At 39.7% G+C, this 23,518-nt stretch overlaps 1 protein-coding gene across 2 annotated transcripts in view; it reads left to right on the top strand.

Moving 5' to 3' along the window:
* The window catches only part of LOC138028392 (multidrug resistance-associated protein 1-like), a 42,546-nt gene that overhangs the window by 16,804 nt on the left and 2,224 nt on the right, over nt 1-23,518 (top strand). For both annotated transcript variants that reach the window (XM_068875913.1, XM_068875912.1), the window contains 24 exons: nt 613-721; nt 1,963-2,024; nt 3,217-3,345; nt 4,146-4,379; nt 5,725-5,908; nt 6,529-6,783; nt 7,912-7,977; nt 8,683-8,820; nt 9,076-9,216; nt 10,096-10,183; nt 10,965-11,037; nt 12,034-12,160; nt 12,410-12,754; nt 12,893-12,976; nt 14,238-14,331; nt 14,673-14,878; nt 15,519-16,031; nt 17,267-17,466; nt 18,364-18,490; nt 18,733-18,834; nt 19,275-19,421; nt 20,803-20,961; nt 21,378-21,544; nt 23,084-23,278. In XM_068875913.1, the coding sequence (XP_068732014.1) occupies nt 613-721; nt 1,963-2,024; nt 3,217-3,345; nt 4,146-4,379; nt 5,725-5,908; nt 6,529-6,783; nt 7,912-7,977; nt 8,683-8,820; nt 9,076-9,216; nt 10,096-10,183; nt 10,965-11,037; nt 12,034-12,160; nt 12,410-12,754; nt 12,893-12,976; nt 14,238-14,331; nt 14,673-14,878; nt 15,519-16,031; nt 17,267-17,466; nt 18,364-18,490; nt 18,733-18,834; nt 19,275-19,421; nt 20,803-20,961; nt 21,378-21,544; nt 23,084-23,278 (3,945 nt within the window). The remainder of the gene's footprint in view (nt 1-612; nt 722-1,962; nt 2,025-3,216; nt 3,346-4,145; nt 4,380-5,724; nt 5,909-6,528; nt 6,784-7,911; nt 7,978-8,682; nt 8,821-9,075; nt 9,217-10,095; nt 10,184-10,964; nt 11,038-12,033; nt 12,161-12,409; nt 12,755-12,892; nt 12,977-14,237; nt 14,332-14,672; nt 14,879-15,518; nt 16,032-17,266; nt 17,467-18,363; nt 18,491-18,732; nt 18,835-19,274; nt 19,422-20,802; nt 20,962-21,377; nt 21,545-23,083; nt 23,279-23,518) is intronic.

Genomic DNA, 23,518 nt, shown 5'->3' with positions numbered 1-23,518 from the left:
ACAACAACAACAACAACAACAACAATGTTATGACTCTCTACCCTGGGTCTTGATGAACAGCTGAACTCATTGAACTTTGATAGATTTTATTCTGTCCAATGCAAGACAACTTTACTCGTCAATGAGGGGTGAGTAGGAGGAGTTCAGGAGTCAATGGGTTACGTAATGTTTAAAAAATGAGCAAGAGTGATAGACAAAAGAAATCACCAAGCATTGAGTCGATCATTGTGAACTGAATTGCATTTGTAAATGACTTGATTGTAATTCACTCACCATTCTCATGATGCTAGGAGGCACTACCAATAGGGCGATCTGTAACGACATTCTGTTCAGCAGAAAACAAAAGTGTTTGAATTAATATATATATATTTTTTGTCTATTATTTTGGGTGTTCCGGGATGTTCTACTGTCCTCGTTTTAGTACATCCCCATCAAGATATGTTGTGAAAACTTTGCTAATTTCATACCAAAGACAAAACTATTTGTGTTGTTAAAGGTTCAAAGGTAAAAGTCACTTTGCTTAACGTCATGTTAGTTCCTTGACAGCTACGAGGCTGGTATCAATGGAAGCTGACGTTAACTCTGTTGTAATCTCCATGTTTCTATTTAAAGGCTTAGTGAGATAAATGAGGGTTCAGAACTAACAGCAAGCCTTGTGAATGATGCAGTTGATTTAAAGTTTTTCCCTGATGCACCAGTCAAGAAAGACACAAATACTAGGGTGTGTTTCTAATTCTCTGCATGCTTGTCTTTGTACGTATCTTAGAATCCTCCTCTTACTTGTAAAGCTGAGGAATTTATTGAGTAAAATTTACTTAATAGCCATTTAACATTCTTTGTTGTCAAAAGGTCTCCTATTATAAACGAGTAATATGCATCTGTTAATAAACATTTTACAGTACATCTTTCAAACATTGCTTTACCACTGTGGCCATGCTGCAAATTAGTTGGGAATTTGGGTACTAGGTTACAAAGTAGCCAGTTACGAACAAATTAGACAAAAAAATTGCAAACTTTGAAATGACTTTCCCAACTTCTAACAGATCAAACTTCGCAACTTCACCTTATGAGCCCTTTGCCATCCAAGGTTCATGATGACATCACAAACAAAATTTGATGATTCGAGGATTCAACAGCATTCAAAATAGCACTGTAGTTAAAATTTACTGAGAAAGACAAATTAAATGTAAAATATTGTTGATCGGTTTGTATGTACAGGGATTTAGCGAGAGCAGCAATGAAGAATGCTAACAGATGATTGTCTTTTACACAGAGTTATGTTAAAACAATAGAGGCCAAATATGAAGCAGTTGCAGTTTGGTTGTCTAATTTGTTTGGGTAATCACATGATTTTGAGTTCAATTTGGAATAAATAAGCACAAGTAAATATTTTCAAAGACGGCCAAAATTGCATGAGCCCAATTTAGGGCTCGGGAATTTGGTTTTATTCCAAATTGCATGACAAAAATCATGTGGTTACTTATTAATAATATACCGGTACATGAAAAAACTTGAGATGGTTGAGGAGAAGAAACGTGCACGGATCATGCAATCAGGGAAAAATTGCACCCTCCACGGTGCGTGCTTGATTTGACCAAAACCTATTGTTTATTAGCCAATCATAATCCAGAATTTCAATGTGTAATTTGCACTGGTGTATTACACTTGAACTGCACTGCTCTCAGCCAATCAGAAGTGAGTAATTTTTTCTTGTATATTATTAGCTTTGTAATAATTGGCTACTTTGTCGCCTGGTTCCCAATTTCCGAATGAGCTTCGAACATGCCATGGTAAAGTAATGTGAAACAGTTTCTTGCTTTTTTACATCTTATCTACAAATTATGTCTTGAAAAGCACAATTGTACATAATAAGCAAGCAAAATCACTTCCATTTGGGGGTTATAATAATTATTTATATTTTAATACTTGCTTTTGCCCGTTTGCTCTTTCAACCCCCTGCAGAAGCCTTGCCCAGAAGATTCGACAAATATATTCTTCAGGATTTCTTTTTGGTGGCTCAACAGGTAAAATTGTGAAGCATACATACAGGTAATTGTTAGATGTAAAGAAGTGGGGCCTAATTATACTTTATTAAAATGATAATAAATTTATTTAACAAATAGATTCCATGTTGCAATGCATCTGTTCAGTAATAGATCACAGATGACATCAAAAATGTGGTAAGAACAATGAAAAAGTGGCACACAAGGCTTAATTTTGATGTCTTCTGTGATCTATTACTGAACAGATGCACGGCAATATGGAAACTATTTGTTTTATATAATAGGCAATTTTCGAAATGTCAAATGTTCAGCTTGATAGTGAGGCAGTGAGGACAAAAACAATAGAAACACGTGGGAATGAATGTGAAAAATATTTACATATCATCCACTTTCTTTGTCTTTGTCCTCACTGCCTCACTATCAAGCTGAATTTTAATATATCGAAGAAGGCCTGTTATAAAGATGATCACATCACCTATGTGTCTGTCTTCTAATAGATCATAGGTGAGAATCAATCAAAATGTGTGCATTGTAATTTGAGCAACCGGTAAATCCATGTAGAGCTCTGATACTCACTGTATGAATGCATGCTATGATCAGCCAATCAAGCAGATGATATTCTACTGTAGAGCCTTTTTTTTGTTGTTGCTTGATTATATGATCGAGAGATAATTATTATCATATCTTAATTACTAAAAAAAACCCTTGTTTTCTTGGGTTGTACTGTAAGTTACTTAGTATTAAACAGCTCCTTGTTTTTACCTGGGGGTGCAGGGGTAGGGTGGTGGTGAGAACACTCGCTTCCCACCAATGTGGCCTGGGTTCAATTCCCAATCTCAGCATCATATGTGGGTTGAGTTTGTTGGTTCTCTACTCTGCTCTGAGAGGGTTTTCTCTGGGTACTTCGGTTTTCCGCTCTCCCCAAAAACCAACACTTGATTTTATTTGCATCAATTTGTTGATTTCAGTTTACAGTATCCCCATTTAGTGCTCCAGCACTACAATGACCCCCGGGCAATGACTAGACTCTTAAAAATAAATAAAGTTCCCTTCCTTTTTTCAGTTCAATTTGTTGCTCCTTGACATAAATTAAGGTGGAAAAAACATGGTTCGTGGCTTACTGTGTAGTCATTGAACAGACTATTAGTAAGTGGTAGTTCACACTTTTTCAATCGATATGATTTTTATGGTTCAAGTTTTTCTTTTTTGGTAGGCTCATATTCACAGGTTTCAAGAGGCCATTAACAGATTCTGATTTGTGGGCTCTTAATAAATCTAACAAGGCTGCGACAATAGTCCCACCTTTCATTCAGAAGTGGAAGGAAGCTGAGAGCTTTCTCAGGTGTGAAATTAGTAGCTAGTAGCTATTTCCATTGACAAGTCAAGTCGTCTGGTGTTAAAATCTACAGGTGCCACTTATAGGGGTGGTGAATGGTAAATGCGAGACTTTGCGAGACGGAGAGACCAGCGTTTTTCTTTGCGAGCCCAAGACATTTTGACTTTTTAGATAGCGAGACCAAGACTTCAAAGTGTTTGACACCGTCATATAAAAAATGAGACTGCGAGACGCCCATAACGGCTCAAAAAACGAGACTGCGAGACCCGTGAAATTCGACTAAAATTTTGCGAGACCCACAGTTTTTGAAGAACCATTCGCCACCCCTACTTTATAGGAGGAAAAGGATTTTAAGCCAAGAAAGGCTTTCTGCTGATGGTTCTTGTAAGTTAATAATAATGTAAGCATTATTTTTTGTGGTATGAAAGGTGGAGTATATTTGTTTTCCTATTCTTACAAGTAGAACATGGGTGAAAACTCTGAGATCTTTCATTATCTACTGCACAGAATAATGTGATGGTTGGCAATAATAATTACTAACAAAAAGGCAAGCAAGCCTCAACCAAAGAAATTATGAAGATTTTGGAGCAGGCTATAAGTCTGTTAAGCTTTGAGTTAACATTATTATATTCAGTCTTTCTCTTAATCATTGCCACTACCACCATGATTATCATTTATATTGATGTGTAATAAGAAATATTAATATTATAATTATTATATAATTGTCCAGTCACTATCTACATCGTCATCATCATCATCATTGTCATCATCATTATTATTGAAGTATTTAAATAACAATTTGACAGGGGTGTATCCAAATCACAGACAACAGAGCCTGAAGATCTTGAAAAGGCTGAACTGAAAGCAGATGATGCAGATGATCATGAAGAAGTCAAGTTCACTACGAAAGAGAAGAAAGAGAAAAAGAAACCATCACTTTCCAGAATAATGTTTCAAATCTTCCGTGGTCACTTTCTGCTGGCAATCGTTTTAAAATTGGTTTGTGACTGCGTAATGTTTGTGCAGCCACAGCTACTGAGGTAATAATATTGTCATTCACAATAGTTATAATAATTGCAGCATGATGATGAGATTAATTTTAAGCCTGGTTTTCTCAAGAAAGTCAAGCACAAGCATAACAGGTCTCAGTTCACCATGAAAACGGCCATGATGCATGTATAAACACAAGCACTGGCTCAAGGATCAGAATTTTTCCTTTCATTTCTTGGGCTTGCGTTCGCCTTATGCCATGTGAAAATGAAACAATCATGGCATAAGCACAAGGAAATTTACTGCGTCTGGCCATATCTGGCCAGCGCTTATGCCAATGTTTGTTATCACGTAGCAATAAGCTAAGTATGCTTGCACTTGTGCTTGTGTCACTAGTGAAAACCAGGCTTTATGGATCAATAAAATATTGAAGAGTATATATACTTGACCTGGTTTGACTGTAAAAGGTATTTCAAGTGATATAATAATGGCAAAGCGATGTGCTTGAATTTGTTTTATTTGATTATTCAAAGAAGGGGACTCATGCATACAGGTAAAATTAAATGAAGAACAGCAACTCCCATAAACTAAGTGTTGGCCGACTGTCGACCAACTGTTGGCCAATAGTTAGTCAACAGTCATCAAATCTATTTAGAGGATATATTTATTGACGGCGGCTTACAGTTGTCAATCTATTGGTGACTTATCAGCAATATGTTTGGTAATGTGTTGTTTGAGATTGTGCCAACGACTAAGGGAGCTCCACGTGCACGTGCAGCACTGTGATAAGAAAATAATGGTATTAGACCCATCTGTACGAGAAAATTTGGTTTTGGGACCATACAACCATGTGTACGTCCACCCCTCCAAGTATGCCATTGTGAAACACTGTGGTGCAACCCGCATTTTTTGGCGGGAATATTTTTGATAATGGACATCCATGTTACGGTTAATTGACACCTGTCAAAACAAGGTATCTGCTGACCAGGATCACATGACCATATCGCTGGCTCAAGTTTAAAGCTCATCGAGATCAGCTTTTTTTCAAGTTGACTGCTGACCAGTTACTGGTTTTCCATTGGATTGCAGGCTCAAGCCAGGTTATATAATTTGAAGAATAAATAAAATCACACAGGAGCTCCACTTTTAGGCTTTGCTAAATCTATGATCACACCTTGAAAAACAGCAAGAGAAGTTCACTTAATCTTACTTTGTTTTTCTTATGCACTGTCTTTTTGCAAAAGAAGATTAATTAGCTTTTCAAAACAAGTGGATTGCTGTTGCACGAATGTTTGTTTTGGGCCCAGAATTTTTTGTTTGGACTTTTACTCTTACTAGTAATACTGACCATTTTTTGTGTAAGAAATTTCTTATTTGGGTGAACGTTTTTCTCAGGTTGTTGATTGACTACACTGAGGATAAAAACAACCCAGAAGGAAGATGGCGTGGCTATGTTTTGAGCATCAGTATGTTTGTAGTTGCCTTGATTGAATCAGTAGCTCAACAGCAATACTTTCATGTTATGTTGACTCTTGGACTCAAAGTGAGGACAGCTGTTATAGGAATGGTGTATTCCAAGGTACTAGAATGTATAGAAAAATAGGCAAGGCTGCTAGGTCTAAATAATATGGGTATTTGCAAGCAGCAACACTAATCTTGACGGAGTTCCTCTGGGACATGCGCACCATTTTTATGTTGACGAGAATCTGAGTCAATGCTTTGGCATGTATGTATGTAGGCATGTTGGGCAATGATTGTGACGTGGAGTAGTGAGTTTGAACATTGCATCATGGGATCATATATGCTGCCAAAATAAGTTGCAGAAAGCTGTTCTTTTCATATTTTCATTTAAGGTGATTCCCTGGTTTTGCATTGCACAACCCTACTGTTGATAATTTCTAGTGTAATTGATGCCGCACCTAATCTGTCAAGGAATGGCTATTTTCTCCTGAACGAGTATTGTGACCCCCATTTTTTGTTTCATATATTTGCTTTGAACAGTGTCTTCATGGAGTAGTGAAAAAAATAGCAAAAGTCTGTGGCCAGTTTGTTTGGCAATTTCATAAAATTGTAGAGAAGGAGCCATTACAAGTTGAACAGCTCACACTTAAGTTAAATCTATTTTGGAGTGTTAATATTTATATAATTTTTTAAATTTTCTTAAATAATGAAGATTTTGAATTTCTTGAATCATTTTAGGCTCTTCTGCTGAATAGCAGTGCACGTAAACAATCTACAGCAGGCGAAATGGTCAACCTGATGTCTGTGGATGCACAGCGATTGATGGATCTTATGGGATATTTGAATACAATTTGGTCCTCTCCTCTCCAAATTGTGGTGTCATTATATTTTTTGTACAACACAATGGGTGTGTCCATCTTGGCAGGTGTGGGAATTATGTTGCTTTTGGTCCCTGCAAACATTATTGTCAGCCGCATAGCACGAAAACTTCAGGTAGGATGGGTCCTTTTGTAAAATTTGTGTTATACTCAGATTGAAAAAGAGCCTACAATCTCGGTCATAAATTTTTGTAACACTTGACTTGAACAACAACTGAAGCGCATCAAAGCTATTAATAACGTACCCCTCCCTCCCATCAATGTTGCATTTACTGGTTGGTTTTTGCACTCCAACCCATAAACATAAACATTGAAGGGGTGGGGGGGGGGGGGGGAGTGGCAAATTGCCGTCTGTGTTACAACATTTGTGACCAAGACTGTAGCTTTACTTGAATGCCTCAACCCTTCCCACAAACTCAACCCATTTATGACATTATAAAGGGGCTGTTACACTGTGCAATTTTTTCATTTTATCTCGCATCGCCATTGCAAGGCAGGTCACACGAATAATAGCCCAAAGGCCAAAAATGCTGCGAGACCAGTTGCAGAAACCTTTGTTTAACAAATTTTTTAAGCATTGTACAGTGTAACATCTGTCCTGCAACTTGTGTATCAACGGTTTGCAGTACCTGCCAATGAAAAGGTTCCTTTAACCTCATGTGATCATCGGGAAAAAAACATGCAAGTTCCATGAAACGTTTCTCAGTGTAACCCCCATATTAAAAACAACTTGAATTGTAATGTGAGAACTTTTGTAGAAATGGCATTGCAAGACAAGTTACCCCAAAAATTGCAAAGTGCAACAGCGCCTTATTAGTCATAATATTAATTGAATCTGGGACACCCTGGTTCTGGGAAAAATGTGGCAAAAATCACTGATATCCTCTGAGACCCAATGGTCGAGACAGTACAAAGAAATCAGCAAAATCAGGACCAGGAACAAGTTGCATGACAGGTAACTTGGTGCAACTTTGGCAGTCTTGATATCGACTGTGATTTCTTGCTTCCTGACCCTTACATGTATCTGCCTCTAGGTACCTGAGGATGATCCGTAATCAAATTTGGATCCACTAACTCCCCAGTTGATGTCACTCTCCAAAATGCCAAGGGTTGAAAACAAACTTTACGTTAAATTATTGAAAACCTTAGTAAGAGAATCAGGCTGTTATTGTTTTGGTATCATGATGTTGTGCATCCTAGTATTATACTTTTTTCAAATACATGTTTAATTTTAAATTTTCAGGTTAAACAGATGGGTGCCAAAGATTTGCGCTTGAAAATGATGAATGAGATTCTTAATGGAATTAAGGTGATACAACAATGCTTTGTGTTTACCATGTGTGCCAAAACTCTTAAATCTTTCAGGGGAAAAAAGTTGCTGAAGATCTTAAGCTCTTGAGTGTATATCTGTAAATGGGATTTCTGCCATTTCTTAATTTTTTTACTATAATCACAAACAGCAGTTAAGCCCAAGTGAAAATGCATGCCTACTTTTTAAGAAAGCAATTAAATATGTATTATTGCAACTTTCCTTAGCGGCATGTCTGCACCCTGCATAGATTGTTAATAAAATAAAAAACATAGTTGATGTTAGTGTCACAGCTTTAGAACTACCAAATCCATTCCATTTTCCCTTTTTGATACCAATTTTGTTAAAAGGAGCGTGCATAGTGTAGTGGATATATCTTGCGGACTGCATTTCAGCATTCCAAGTTCGAATCCCAGCTCATGTCCTCCAAAGATCGTTGAGCTTTCCATCCGTTCGTGGTGGATAAAAGGAGTACCATTATTACTGGGGAAAAGTTGTGCATGCAATGAGTAGCACCCACCCCAGCCATAAGTTACGGTAGAAGATAAAGAAAAAGGAGCCTTTGGGTTGCCTTCGACTTTGGTTGGCCTCTTGTCCTTTCAATTACGACCAATATTGTCCAGCTTTAAAAAACGACCATTGTGTACTAGGCTAAAAACATTTTGAAAAATGCACTATAATTAATCCAACATTTTTACTGTTTAGGTCCTTAAGCTCTATGCTTGGGAAACGTCATTCATTAACAATGTCTTTGAACTTCGACAAAAGGAACTGAAGCATCTGAAGAATGCTTCATACCTAAATGCATTGTTTTCCTTCACTTTCACATGTGCACCATTTTTGGTAAGTAAATTTAGTATTTAAATTTATTACCGGTACTACGTGACAAGAAGCAGGGAATTTCACCATGGGAGATGATAATTATGTAACATGCATGTTTAATAATTTAAGGTCTTGGCAATGTGTGAGCCAGCGAGTCATGCGAGTCATGCAAGTCAACAAATTAAGCTGCATTTCACACATAGGTTATTGCAGAGTCCGGGACTCGTACCTGCTTACTTTATTTACCTGTTTTTTTTTTTTCCCATAATTTTTTAGGTGTCGATTGCTGCCTTTGCTATTTATGTGATGACTGGTAATGAACTGACAGCTTCCAAAGCATTTGTTGCCATTTCACTCTTCAACATTCTGCGGCTTCCAATGGTTATGCTTCCAAATGTGATAGTCAGCCTAATACAGGTGCTTTTCCGAGATTGTACTCATTCTTTTCATCTAACAAATATTTCATTTCATGTGGGAGGTTTCTAAACAAAAGAGAAGCATAAAAGTTGCATGAGATGATACTTGAGTGGACTCTAAAGCTTTGTGATTGCTTAGCAAACCTCCAAAGTGCAATTATAACTTGATAGTACTTCGCTGAACCGTTTACAATCGATTTGTTTTATAACATAACCATCCTTTGTCTTTTTTGAATGCCTTTTCCTCATTAACTCATCAAGCTGGCTTTCACTTGGGCTTGCAAATTGCTTTGTCGGTGGTTCGGGTAAAATTCCTGCTAACAGGTTAAAACATGACATTTTTCAAGTCTTTTTTTCATAAATCTGCGAAAAAACTTCTGCATTTTTGGTGGTTAGCCATTATTGTAGTTTGAGGAAAAAGCATTTTTTACCGCTGCATTTGTCAGTGTTTTCATCATAACCATTCAGCCATGGGCAGATCGGTAATTGACCAGTCAGAGCACATGCTTTACTCTTGGTATGGTTATAAAACAACATTATTGAAACTAAAAACGAAATTTAGAAGTGATCCTTGCACTTACCGGTAACTAGACAATATTGTCTCTTATAGATGCCTGGAAATTTTAGGCGCCTTCAACACCTTCAAACCCGTGACCTCTGCAATGCTGGTGCAATGCTCTACCAACTGGGCTATGAAGCCACTCAGTTGGGAGCAGGGCAATTTGTTGGGTTCATTTGTTCCTGTGAAAGGACTCAATAAAATTAATGAAACAAATGTTATTGAATGTATTTGAAGTGCTGGTTATAGTTTCAACACTGTAACCCGTACATTACATTTCTTTCATTTCTTATTGAAACTACTGTAACATATGCTTTTCAGGCCCAGGTGTCTCTACAACGATTGACTGAGTTCCTGAGTTTGGATGAAATTGATCCAAGTAACACTGAACGAACCATGCCAGAGCACCGTGAGTTATCACTTTAATTTAATACTGCGATTTTCATAATTCTGTGGAATCTCACCTTCAAGCGCTAATTGCCAAACTGTGTTCTCAGGCTTCCTTCAATCAAATTTTCGAACATAGCCAGGAAGATCGACTCTGCCTCCGGAAAGTGAATTGGAGTTTTTGTTTAGTTCGTAGCTCAAATAACATTATGATATCTGTTTAGGGGTTCTTGATTAAAGAGATCTCGCGCCTCCCACCAGTGTGGCCCGGGTTTGATTCCCAGATTCGGTGTCATAATTATGTGGGTTGAGTTTGTTGGTTCTCTTCTCTGCTCTGAGAGGTTTTTTCTCGTGGTACTCTGATTTTCCCCTCTCCTCAAAAACCAATGATATGTATCCAGCTTTAAACATTATTGTGAAAATAAAGTTATATTCTATTCTATTCCTCACAGCCGATCTCCTTTTTCCTTAAGTTTAAGTCCAGTGATAGCATTTTCCAATAATAATACATAATTATTATTAAGCAAAAGTCACACCCCTTGTTCATTCGCTTGTTTGACTCTCGCTTCCTATTAAGCATTTCAACCATTGAAATTCAATAAGAGAAAAAGGAAACTGTTAATCCACGCTCATCCAAACTATGTTTCCCTGAAAGCCTATTTAGCGCCAATGGGTGTTGTCCAAGGTAATACAGTGGTCCTTTGCCTTCATTGCAAAATTCGTAATTATCAGTGATGTCTTTCTTTGATGGGAAGTAATCAAGCAAACGTGAATAGATTTTTAAATGAAAACTCCTTTTTCAGTTCTTACCCAAGTCATTCATGTTGAAAATGGAACATTCAGCTGGGACAAGAATGACAAACCTACGCTCAAAGAGTAAGTCCTCTAACCTCTAAGAACAATGATCAATCTTTGGTGGTTGTCTTTTATTGACCACTGTGAACATAGACTATGATGACACAGTGACATCGTAGATTTGACTCTTGCTAGGAGCATTCTAATCTCCTCCAGGTATCCTCAAGTCATCATTGAAACACTCCCTGTGTTCATGGTATGGGTATGGTATGGTATTTTATTTATCTACATTACACGAATGAGTACAAGACTCGTTCAAACGTGAACGTGCCTAATAACTGTAAATCCATACATATTAAGACATAAAATAAATAAACAGGATGAAATAAATAAGGGGAAAACTATTTATCATGGTTGAGCCTTATCAGTTATCATCATCATCATCATCATCATCATCATCATCATCATATCTTTATTTACCCTCGAATTTTAGAGTAGCTTGGTGTGTTATTAGGGAGCTTAAGCATGCGCGTTTTTGAGACGCGGAGGGCAACCGGAAGTGAGCTGCTTTCCCTTTTATCTTGTCTTTACACAACCACATTTACATTGCTAAGTATGTTTTCTCCATTAGAGATGATTAGTATAAAAATCTAGGAGACACCACTGTCCTGGCACAAAAACGCGCGTGCTTAAGCTCCCTAATATCTCGGCACATTTACCCTCCCAACCATTACATATACTACAGAGGACATACCACAACACCGGGAGCTCCATGCCTAGACTCTTTGCAAACAGTGTGTGGGTGCTTTTGTGTCCCACAGGGTTATGAACATTGAAGGGTTGTGAGAGGGGCCTACGGTTCATCGTCCTTATCTGAGAAAACTCACCATTTGCAGATGTCATTACAAAGGCAGCACTTTGTCCTCAGTTACTTAAAGACCCTGAGTGTTGGTCCAACACGCGGTCGAATTCACGATCTCCCGCATGGCAGCCCGCTGCTCAACCAACTGACCCACCGGTGCGCGGCAGTCTTATGTCATATCTTTCTCTGGTTTTTTCATTGTATTTCCAATACAGCGTCAATATAAATATTCCCGGTGGCTCACTCGTTGCAGTTGTCGGTCAAGTTGGATCTGGCAAATCCACTCTGCTGTCAGCTCTTCTTGGGGAAACAGAAAAACTGCACGGGAATGTCTATGTAAAGGTAAAGTCTCTGACATGTGAAGCTTGCTTGTTGACTCTACCGCCCTACAGGGTCTCGAACTGAATGTGTTAGAATAACAGTGATGCAATGACAAGCGCTTTTTCTTCCACATCAATAAAAAACTCCATGGAGATACAAGATTATAAAAAAAATGAACAAGTAAATATATTCTATGTAATATGAAAGGAAATGTGCGGCGACATATAGGGCAGATAGAGTAATATTTCGTTGTATTGTCTTGATTTTCAGGGATCTGTAGCATACGTCCCTCAACAAGCATGGATCCAAAACGCGACACTCAAAGATAATGTTCTGTTTGGAAGACCACTGAATTCCAAACGTTATGCCAAGACAATCCACGCGTGCGCATTACAAACAGATTTGGATATCTTGCCTGGTGGTGATCTGACTGAAATTGGGGAAAAAGGTATTAACCTGAGCGGAGGACAGAAGCAACGGGTCAGTTTAGCTCGTTCTGTGTATTTTGATGCTGATATCTACCTGTTGGATGATCCGCTCAGTGCTGTGGATTCACATGTGGGAAAACACATCTTTGATAAAGTTATTGGTCCCAAGGGAAAGCTTCGAAAGAAGGTAGAGTACTCCTGGGTCACAGGTACCCCAAGTTATACTCAGCTTGGGGTACCTGTAGTAGCTGGTGAAAAACTGCAGTACATTTTTAGCAACAACATTGTTTACACTTCTGTTTTCTTTCTGTTTTGTTTTCTTAAGACACGTGTCCTTGTGACTCATGGTATTTCCTTCCTTCGTCAAGTTGATCAGATAATTGTTTTACAAGATGGCAGAATATCAGAGGTTTGTCCTACACACACTAATTCCTCTCCAAATAAATAAATGCAACACATCTCCCGAAAACAAAATAGGTATTGAGGAGCTGACCTGGGAAACAATGCTTGGAATAGTCCACAATCAGGGACAAAATTCTTGGGACACATTTTCACTTGTGACTCTCGTTCGTATTCGAAACGTATCCGCGGATTCACTCTGGTACTCACGACTCCTCTAGGAAACAGAGGTGACAGAGCATGCGCCGTAAGAGTTAAGGACGGTGCCTACTATTGTTATTGCGCGTACGTTCTGCGCATCTCGAGATACTCGGGTTTCCTATGATATTTTTGCACGCTTTAAAACTATCCGGAGAAAGTATATCTTAGTAAGTACTCTTGGTATCCAAAAAGTTCTCAAATATGGCTCTGTTTTTGGGAGTAATTGTGAAAATCATCAATAATAATTACGAGTTTGCGTAACTGTCCCGAGGAATTTTGTCCACGTTTGTAGATATGACTTTGCAGAGGTTCAGTTGTCGCGTCGTAAATAATCCTGAAATGATGAAAGAAAAGAAGCAAAACTTGTTCTGTTCATTCCTGTTTATTGCCCTGTGTTCGAGCGGAATTTATGGAAGAATCCCAAACCTGAGGTGAATTCAGGGTTAGTTCTTTAAAACCCATTTGAACACGTCCAGTTCCTGACGAATTATTTGTGGTAAGGTGGGTGATGTTCGATAATTTGTCGCGCAGAAGTCACACACGGCTGTTCAAGCAACTCACATCGTTTCACATCATAACACTTACCCAAAAAATCTTTACGCGCGAAGTGTTACTTTTAACTTATAATTTGAAATATTCTTGCATAAAGTGCTAATCAACTTCGTTAAGTAATTTTAGGAATGAATGAGGCATGATATTTATGACAACGTATTTGAGGTTGTTTCACTGTGGAAGTGGGGCGATTTCACTGTTGAAGTGGGGCGACTTTACTTCAGAAGTGGGGCGACTACACTATATTTCGTGTGGGGCGACTTCACCAGTTACCTGCACCCGAATACCCTTTGAAGGGTCCGTTTTCGGTGGAACAGTTCTCCGAACCTTCCTTGACACTAAATTGAAGATCCTCTCACGGCAAGCCAAAGCAATGCATGTTAACTATTGTTAACTTTGCCTTCAGTTTCAAACTACGTTGTAACTTGGTAAATCTTCTACTCTGATGAAATGCTATCACATTTTTTACGCCACCTGCTTATCAATTATTGTGGTTTGGTTTCTCATTGCTTGTTTAGGTTGGAACTTACGAAGAACTGATAAAGAACCAAGGCGCTTTTGCCGAATTTCTGAGTATCTATGCAACTGATCAACAAACAAAGCTCGGAGACAGTTAGTACTTACATTTTTGCGAACCTTTGTTCAAAAATATGGTGTATTTATGGCCCTTTCTCTCCTTACAGAGGCACTTATGAATGTTTACTGTTACATCCACTCGAAAGGGGCGACAGGTTTAACATTTAAGATGTCCCATTTATAACAACATCTGCATCCACCAAAAAGTTATATTCAATTTGAACCTTTCCCTCCGAGTAGGAGCACCTATAGATCAAGAACTCTCAACCCTTTCGCCCTCAGGGGCGAAAGGGTTTAAAGTTAAGATCCATTCACTTCTAATTATTCTATTTATGAGTAGTCTTCAGATTGAAAAATTTGCTTATTTTACTAATTAGCTGTGACAAATGCTGAGGAAACAGATGGACCTTTAAGCCCGGAATTCAGTCTTGAGAAGCTGGATCATAACAGACCTTCTCTGTTGATGCGGGCTGATAGTTTGTCGGTGTATACTGTTGAGACGGCTGAAGTGGAAGGACTGTTAATGAGGTCAGATGAAGAAGAGGTGGCAATGATTGAAGAAGAGACGTCGAAATCTGGAAGGGTAAGGAGGATGTAATGACCCCCTTTGTAATGCAAAGAAAAGGTAGGAGAGCAATCTATCTTTGCAAGAAAAGAAGTGTCTTATCCTTGAACCAGTTGGTCGGAAGCCGATTAACATTAGAGTGGTTTTCAATTGAGTGTCTTACAACAAATACCAAAGTGAGCATTTCGACCAATCACAGCAGGTGCAAACAGCGCAATGAACCAATCCAATTTCGTAGCAGTTCCATTTAACTTGCTCAAAGCGCGGGAAAAATCGCACGTGCAAGTTTGCGATTGGTTCTGGTTTTCTTTTCCGGTTGATAGACTAAACCGGCGCAAGCTTTTAAACCAATCCCTAAGCGTAGCAACTGCTATCGCGCAATTGCTTTTTTCGACAGTCATTTCAAAACTGCTCCAATTCTCTCTGAGAATGCCACAAGACCATTCTTGTAATTTGGGCTATCAACTTTGAATAGGGATTAGGGTAGGACGTTAGGAATAATGACATTTTCTTCATTCGTGCTGTCTCAAGAATATTGCAGCTGGTTGCAGTTTATCCATGTTTTTGTCGTAATCTGTTTTTAACCTTACTACCTAGTTGAGAAAAAAAAACTTATTCAACTGATGATTGAACAATTTTTTTTCTTTTTCCATTTTAGGTGAAGTTTGCCGTGTTCTGGGACTATGCAAAATCTCTGACGATTTTTTTCTTCTCTCTTATCTTGCTTTTCTCCATCATTGGCGAAGGTTCTTCAGTCGCCTCAGGAATCTGGCTGGCAAAATGGAGTTCTACCACAGTCACTTCAGACAGTGAACGTGACAAGTTTCTTGGTGTTTACGGAGGCCTGGGCATGTCACAAGCCGTATTCGTGCTCTGCTCGTCTGTTGCCATGGCATTAGGATCACGTGTTGCTTCGCGCCAGCTTCATCAAAGAATGATGGTCAATATCATGCACGCGCCTATGTCGTTTTTTGAGACCACTCCCCAGGGGAGAATCATGAACCGCTTTTCAAAGGACATAAGCGGGATTGACGATGTCATTCCCAGTACGTTCATGGCCGCTTTGCGAATTTCCCTCCAAGTTTTTGGTGCAATATTTGCCATCACCTATGCGACACCCGTCTTTCTTGCTGTTATTGTTCCGTTAGCTGTGGTGTATGTTTTTGTGCAGGTACGGTTTTATTCTATAACATTAAAATGGTATAGAGTGTTTTCACATGATGACACTGCTACCATGTTGGTGTTTCTAGACAAAGGAACGGGAATTGAGCTCTATTATCATGCAAACGTTTTCTTTTGTTTCGGTGGAAAAACAAGGCTGCTGATCATGTGACTGAAAACACTCTATAATTGCAAGCCAACTCCAAGATTCAGCCTTATCTCCAGGCCTTCACTGGGGAGCTTTAGGTTCGAAGGACAAGGACGACTACGAGTACGGACTCGAGTACGGGTTTTCTGTACTGAGCATGCGCATAAGGTTTGGAGTCCGACATTTGTCGAAGTGCGCGTGCTCAGAACGGAAAACTCAACTCGATGATTGACATCGCGTTTGGAAAAAGCGAACACTAGCATACATTGAGGTAAATGTATGTCAGTATTTGAAGTGTGAGTTATAGACGAAAGGGAGAAGTCATGCTTGCACTTATCTGCACAATTTAAGCGATTGTCCCTGACAGACACCTAGAAAGTTCAAGCGGCTTCAACGGGATTCGAACCCATGTCCTCCGCGATATCTGTGCAATGCTCTAAAATAAGCCATTTCCGAGTTCATGTTTGCCTCCTCTTCAAAGCGAGTCCAAGTGCGGAGTTTTAGTGAAGGTAATGAGTTCTATTTTACATGTAAATAGCCTGCTTGAAGGCGGTAGATGTTGTTGTCGACACGAAACACGTATCAGACGCCATATTGGAAGAGCGTGGGATAGGTCTGGTCCGGGTGACAAAACAACGGGGTGGCCACCCACCCCAATATGGCGTCTGATGCGTGTTTTGTGGCGATAACAACATCCAGCGCCTGCAAGCAGGCTATTCATATGTAAAATAAAACTAATTACTTCACAAAAACTAAGCACTAAGACTCGCGGTGAAGATGAGGTAGACATGAACTCGGAAATGGTCTTCTGACTTGCTCCCAACTGAGTGGTTTCATAGCTCAGTTGGAAGAGCATTGCACCGACATCGCAGAGGTCATGGGTTCAAATCCTGTTGAAGCGGCTTTCACGGTAAAGTGGAGACAACGAAAAAGCCTCAAAATAGTTGATAAATGGTCCAAAAAAGTAGCACTGTGCGTGTATTCTAATGCCTTCTGCATTTTCTTGTCTTCGTCGTCTAATTGCGCCCAGATTCCAAGTGTATGCCCCTCTTTCGTTAATTTTGTTGCTTTGCTATACTTTGTTTCTTTGTGGACAGAGAATGTATGTATCAAGCTCTCGTCAACTTAAGAGAATTGAATCCGTCAGCCGTTCGCCAATTTACAACAACTTCTTAGAAACAGTCAATGGAACGACCACCATCCGGGCATTTGGTCAACAACAGCGCTTTATCCACGATAATTACTTCATAGTGGATGAAAATCAAGTCGCTTACTACCCTTCAGTGTCAGCGAACAGGTGAACATAACCTTAAAAACTGCCGACTATTCGTTGGGAATTCCTCATCGGAGCAACTACAGTACCTCGTTTCATTTTTTTGCGGTCGTTTCACCCGATAGCCTGTTTGCCCAAAACCAAGTCGCCCGAACTGAAAGTATATTCGCCCGGACTATTCTGAAGTTGATTTAGAAAACAATTTTTATATACCTATGTATGCATACACACACTAAACCGGTAGATTAGGTCAATTGTCCTAATCGAAATATTTGAATTTAGGGAAAGATTACGGTGATCTTATGGATAAACTAAAAATTTTGTTCGCCCATATATTATGCATAGGGCGAATTGACTTCTGGCGAATAGGCTATCGGACGAAACGACCTGCTTCAGATTATGTAAGCAGTTTCGCCTGTGTGAGAAAACCACTTTATCATTTTCATTTTTGGCAATGTTAGTATCTAAAAGGTGTTCATTTGTAAAAACATTCACGAGAAGGCAAGAGCTTTGGTTTGCTTGAAGCAACCCACATCTAAAAAGTTCTGAAGGTAAAATAATTGTTGAAACTCGCGTTTTAGTTAGACCTCGTTTAATTACCGGCCAGGCCGAGTTTCATGCGCTTGTGCTTGAAACTTACACTCTAATCAGTTAAGTCGAGTTTCAAAATAGTTGTGTTCCGTAGAGATATTTTAAGGATACTTCTGCAAGCTGGTGAAGTGCAAAGTTCGGGGCTGCGAGTTCTAGTTTAATGTTTAATGTGATCGTAAGTTTCTTTTTGAGCACTACAAACTTGAATCTTGGCAAGGTCCCATATGTGGAGGATTGTAAACGCTTTCAGTGCGGAAAATGTTATCTACATTACCATTAATCTTACGTGACAGACTTACGTGACAAGAATCGAATGCGTTTGGTTTTCAGATGGCTTGCGATTCACTTAGAGTTCCTTGGAAATCTTGTCACTTTTTTTGCGGCTTTGTTTTCTGTGATAAATCGTGATTCCGTGGAAAGTGGACTGGTTGGTTTGTCAGTCGTGTATGCCCTTCAGGTAGGTTTGCTTTGTTGCTGCAGTAACTGCTTGATCAATTATTAGAGCACTTTTCACTATTTGATTGAAAGTCATGATGTACTGCAAGTTGCATGCGAAAACTCTTAGCGTGTAAATCGCCCGTAAGAAAATAGTAATAACGACTCAACGTATTGTGGAAGCTTCACATCTCAGGAATCATTTCGGCTGTCCAGAACGAGTTACGGATTTCAAGTTTTGTTTGCTTTTTTTTCACACGAAAGGTAACTAGCTTTCTGACCTGGATGGTGCGCATGAGCACTGAACTTGAATCCAACATTGTCGCCGTGGAACGAGTCAAGGAATATTCAGAGACACCAAGAGAGGTTTGTCAATCTTTTGATGTTGTTTTTGTCGTAGTTGAACACCTCCAAACGATACGTAACCTGATTCTTAGACGGTCCAGGTCGCTCGTGTCACGCACTCTACTCCCTTATGCCGAGTCCAAATATTTCAATGGAATCTTTCACAGGCAAGATTACTAGCATGCCACTGGCTTGATACCAATGATTTGCAAAGTTTTACTTTGATGATGAAAAAAACACTTGTAAGGAAAGTGAACGTTAACCGCAAAACCTCCTAAAAGTAAGAAATTAATCTATTTGAAACTAATTGAAAGGTCATGTAGCCATAAAATACAAAGTTTGAAAAATCAGTAGCCTCGAAGGAGTATTCGAATTTGTCGCACGCGTTCTCGTGCGAATAAGCGTTCTTAAGTACCCTAATTTCCAGGAACCGTGTTTTCTATGGCAACGATTTCTTTCAGGCTGATTGGATCATACCTGACAAGCGACCACCTGATGACTGGCCGGATAGAGGCAGCATCGTAATAGAAGAATTTGACTTGAAGTACAGAGAAGGGTTACCCCTTGTGCTAAAGCAAATCAACTGCGGTGTAAAACCAGGAGAAAAGGTGTCATTCACATTATTCTATCTGTGGTAAACATGATATAAATTAAACGGTTTTAAACTTTGCGAATTTTGAAGGAAAGGAAAGGAAAAGAATAGAACTTTATTTAAGTGTCTAGTCGTTCTAGCGCTGGAGCACAAATTGGGGACACTGTAAACTGGATCAAGAAATAACGCAAATCAAGTCAATTCTTGGTTTTTGACGAGAGCGGAAAACCGGAGTACCCGGAGAAAAACCTCTCGGTGCAGAGCAGAGAACCAACAAACTGAAACCACATATGGCGCCGAGTCCCGGAATCGAACCCGGGCCACATTGGTGGGAGGCGAGTGCTCTCACCACTGCGCCTGCACCCTAGGTACGAAAGGTTTTAAAGTAAAGAAAAAAGTGAAAAAAAAGTTCTTTATTGTGTGCTCGTGTTGCCGTCAAAACCTAAAATTTGGCGATTTCACGTTGTTGTTTTGTGTAGTACACCAAGGAATTGTACTGCTTTGCATTCATAACCAGGAACCTTCAACTACAATACTAGGTCTACGTAACGGCCTTTTCACAGATCAAGCTATTTTTAGACGAGTTCTTTTATAAGATTTGGCTTGTACGAGAGACCATGCATTCTCAATCCCATGCGAAATAACTTCTCATGCAAGACTTGTGATTATCTGGATAGGTCTGGTTTCGAGGGAAAATGAATCTAAGAATAACCCGGTCTGTAAAAACGCCGTTTCACAAATACAATGAAATAGTCTCTCCTAGTCATGGTTTCCTGATTCACGTCATTTTCAAAAGATTTTTATACATGTATTGCAAAGGAGTTTGTGAAGTCAAATACAGAATAGACCCATGCCTCTTTCAGCTAGATCGTGGGTCAAAATTACGTCTTTTTTGGCTGACTTACATAACTTTCTGGCACGCAAAAAGGGAAAATTCGAGGGGAAAATGGTAAAATGTGCTTGCTGAAGGTGGAAAGATTTAGCCGTGTAAAGAAAAATAGTTGAGGTTAGGTGCACTTTAATAACTTCTTACTAACCGAGCGCGATGGCCGTACTGGGGAATATTGGCCCGAGATCGTGGCAGTACGGACCGAGCGCAGCGAGGTCCGTACAAAAACGACCGAGGGCCAATATTCCCCAGAACGGCTCGAGCTAGCTCGGCTAGTAAGTAGTTTATTATATGGCTTTTTAATTACCTTTTGCTTTGTTTTTGCAAGCCCGTAATCGGCCCGTGGACAATTAGCCAATCAGAGCGCGCGTTATATCGGCTACAAACACAAGCCATATAATAAAGTTCGTTGTTAATGCACTTTGGTAGCTAATTCCCACATTTTGGAACAAACGTATTGCAAATAGCATACAGGTCATTGAACGAGGTCCGCGTACTTTATTTTCAGATCGGTATTGTAGGTCGCACTGGAGCTGGCAAATCCACCTTGACATTAGCCTTATTTCGTATCCTGGAAAGAGCTGGTGGGAGAATTGTCATAGATGGAATGGATATTGCCAAGATTGGACTCCATGATCTGCGATCAAGACTCACCATAATCCCACAGGTAAGTAATATAGGCTCGTTTCGCGTACAGAGGCGAGCGAGATATGTTAACGCTCGATCGGGGGCCTGTTGCTCTTCAGGCCCTAAAAGCGATTCGTGAAACTAAATTCTGTGTATTATGAAATATGGATCTTTGAACATGCTTTCAAGACCTAACACGTTTCCTGAGTTTTCCTTTTGAAGATACGAAGCGTTTTATGTCAACCGAAATACGACCGAAAAGTTTTGGGACTTTCGAGAAACGCCCCCCCCCCCTCCCTCCCCCCTGGAGAGAGTGGGAGAAGATGTTTGCCCAATACGGCGACATAATGAAATTCACCTTACTATTGGTGTAGGCATCACAAAGTAACCCTCTAACCTTGACCTCAACAAGAACCCTGAACCCTAACAAAGAGCATATTGTTTTACCTTTTGCAGGATCCAGTTTTGTTCTCTGGGACACTACGTCTGAACTTAGATCCGTTTGACAATCATCCCGACGAGGAACTTTGGAAGATTCTTGAATTGAGTCATTTGAAGAACTTTGTGTCGGGACTGGAACAAGGGCTCTTGCATCCAGTGAGTGAAGGGGGAGAGAACTTGAGGTACAATGATGTTTCTGGGCTCGTTGCATAGTTGAATTACTGCTGCATGCCTCAGTTTCAAAGCGAGTCCTGGTGCGCAACCATTCAAATGGAAATGAGTTGCGTATTCTTATGCAAATCAAACCCTTACAATAGTTGAGCACCAAGACTCACTTGGAAACCGAGACAATCAGCAACTCGGAAATGGCCCATTATCGTGCGGGAGATCGTAGCTTAAACTTTGACTCGTCATCTCGTTGTCTCTAGGTTCCAAAAAAAGAAAAGAAAACAAAAAAATCAGCTTTTGAAATTCGAAAGTTGTTTGCCTTTCTTAACACAAGTGGTTTCTTCACCAGTATTTTAGTCCTTTTTTCCCTTACGTTCTCGGCCCGTCCACTAGATTTGCATTGCTACCTTCGTTTCTAGGTTAATATTGTTATTGATGTTACTGTAAATGCTGAATTTAACCCTTGACTCCCAGGAGTGATCAGTATGTAAATTCTCCTCTCAATTTCAATTGAATGTCAGTCAAGCAGGTATTGAGAATGAAGAATATTATCAGCTTAAAGTGCTACTATGATAAAAAAAAATCACTTCCTTTTTTTCTTCAGATTTTGAAAGTGTGATTGCTTAACGCTTGACTGGTAAAATTTTGAGCTTTGATTTTTATCCAAAGGCTGTTTACTTTGAGTGTACGTTTGGATTTCACGGTCCGCCGTTACTCACGTTCCAAACTGACCGATGGGACCTCAGAGGGTTGGATCTAAGGAAAATTGACGACATTGACTCACTAGCTTAAAATTTCAGCTTGTAAACGCAGCTTATCATATATGCAAAACACGAGTTTAAAAGTCTGAAAGCCTGAAACTCCCGTGTTGCATATTAATTCAGCCACGTACACACGCGTTGCATTCTTAAACTAGTGAGTCTTCGACGTAATTTTCTCCTCGACCCAGCTCTCTCAAGATTTTAAAGTTAGTAATGGCGGACATTAAAGAGGAAAATTCCAGTTAAAATAGACAGGTCTCTTTTCAAGGTGTGATCTTGATATAACACCAGATTCTCATGACTACCCAATAAAGAAATTTATGTTATTAGTTAGGAGAATGAACTTTTCGATCTTGAAATGAAAGGGTTAAATCAAGTTTTAAAATGGGGAGAATAGGTTATTATAGCATTGAACTAGCATCTTGTCTTTTCGTATAAGGACAATAAAAAAAGGAAGCAGGGTTAGCGCAGTGGCGAGAGCACTCGCCTCCCACCAATGTGATCCAGGTTCGATTCCCGGATCTTTTTTCTCCGGGTTCTCTGGTTTTCCTGGTTAACCAGCATACAGCTGATCCCAGCTGGCTGTAAGCTGTGCTCCAAGGTCACGCATGGATCGTATAGCGGCTGCCAGAGGCACCATAGTATGCTTTCGGTTCGACCTTGTGGAGTTGCGTCGTTGCTGTACTTTGCGACGACGACTAGTGAGACATATAAAACTTTGTGTTGCTGTTTTACATAACCTAAACCACTCAATTTACCGTCTCAGCAAATCCTATCTTTTAATTTTTGTAGTGTTGGTCAGCGGCAGTTGGTGTGTTTAGCGCGTGCGCTGCTCCGTAAAAGTAAAGTCCTTGTCCTCGATGAAGCCACGGCCGCGGTGGACCTGGAAACTGATGAGCTCATCCAGCAAACGATACGGCGAGAGTTCGCTGACCGCACAGTGTTTACAATTGCTCACAGGCTCAATACCATTATGGACTATACGAGGTACGGGTTTGCTTCATTAGAGACACTGTAGTTTCCGTCTTACAAGTAGATCCTCTCTTGGCTTGTAACAGAAGCAGAACTCGTTTTAACGCGTTTCTAGTCGAGTTAAGAACCCCCCTGCTCACAGGGGCTTGAAGTTTCCCATTATTTTCCTAAAGAAGAAGATAAATTATCTCCTATGAACATACAATACCATGAATGTAGATGATATGTGTCCTTGTTGAAGATGCACACGAATAT

This window comes from Montipora capricornis, chromosome 13 (genome assembly GCF_036669925.1).
Source record: "Montipora capricornis isolate CH-2021 chromosome 13, ASM3666992v2, whole genome shotgun sequence".
NCBI classification, from domain to species: Eukaryota; Metazoa; Cnidaria; class Anthozoa; order Scleractinia; family Acroporidae; genus Montipora; species Montipora capricornis.
The sequence above is the reverse complement of the archived record's forward strand: the minus strand, read 5'-3'. Positions and strand labels throughout refer to the sequence as shown.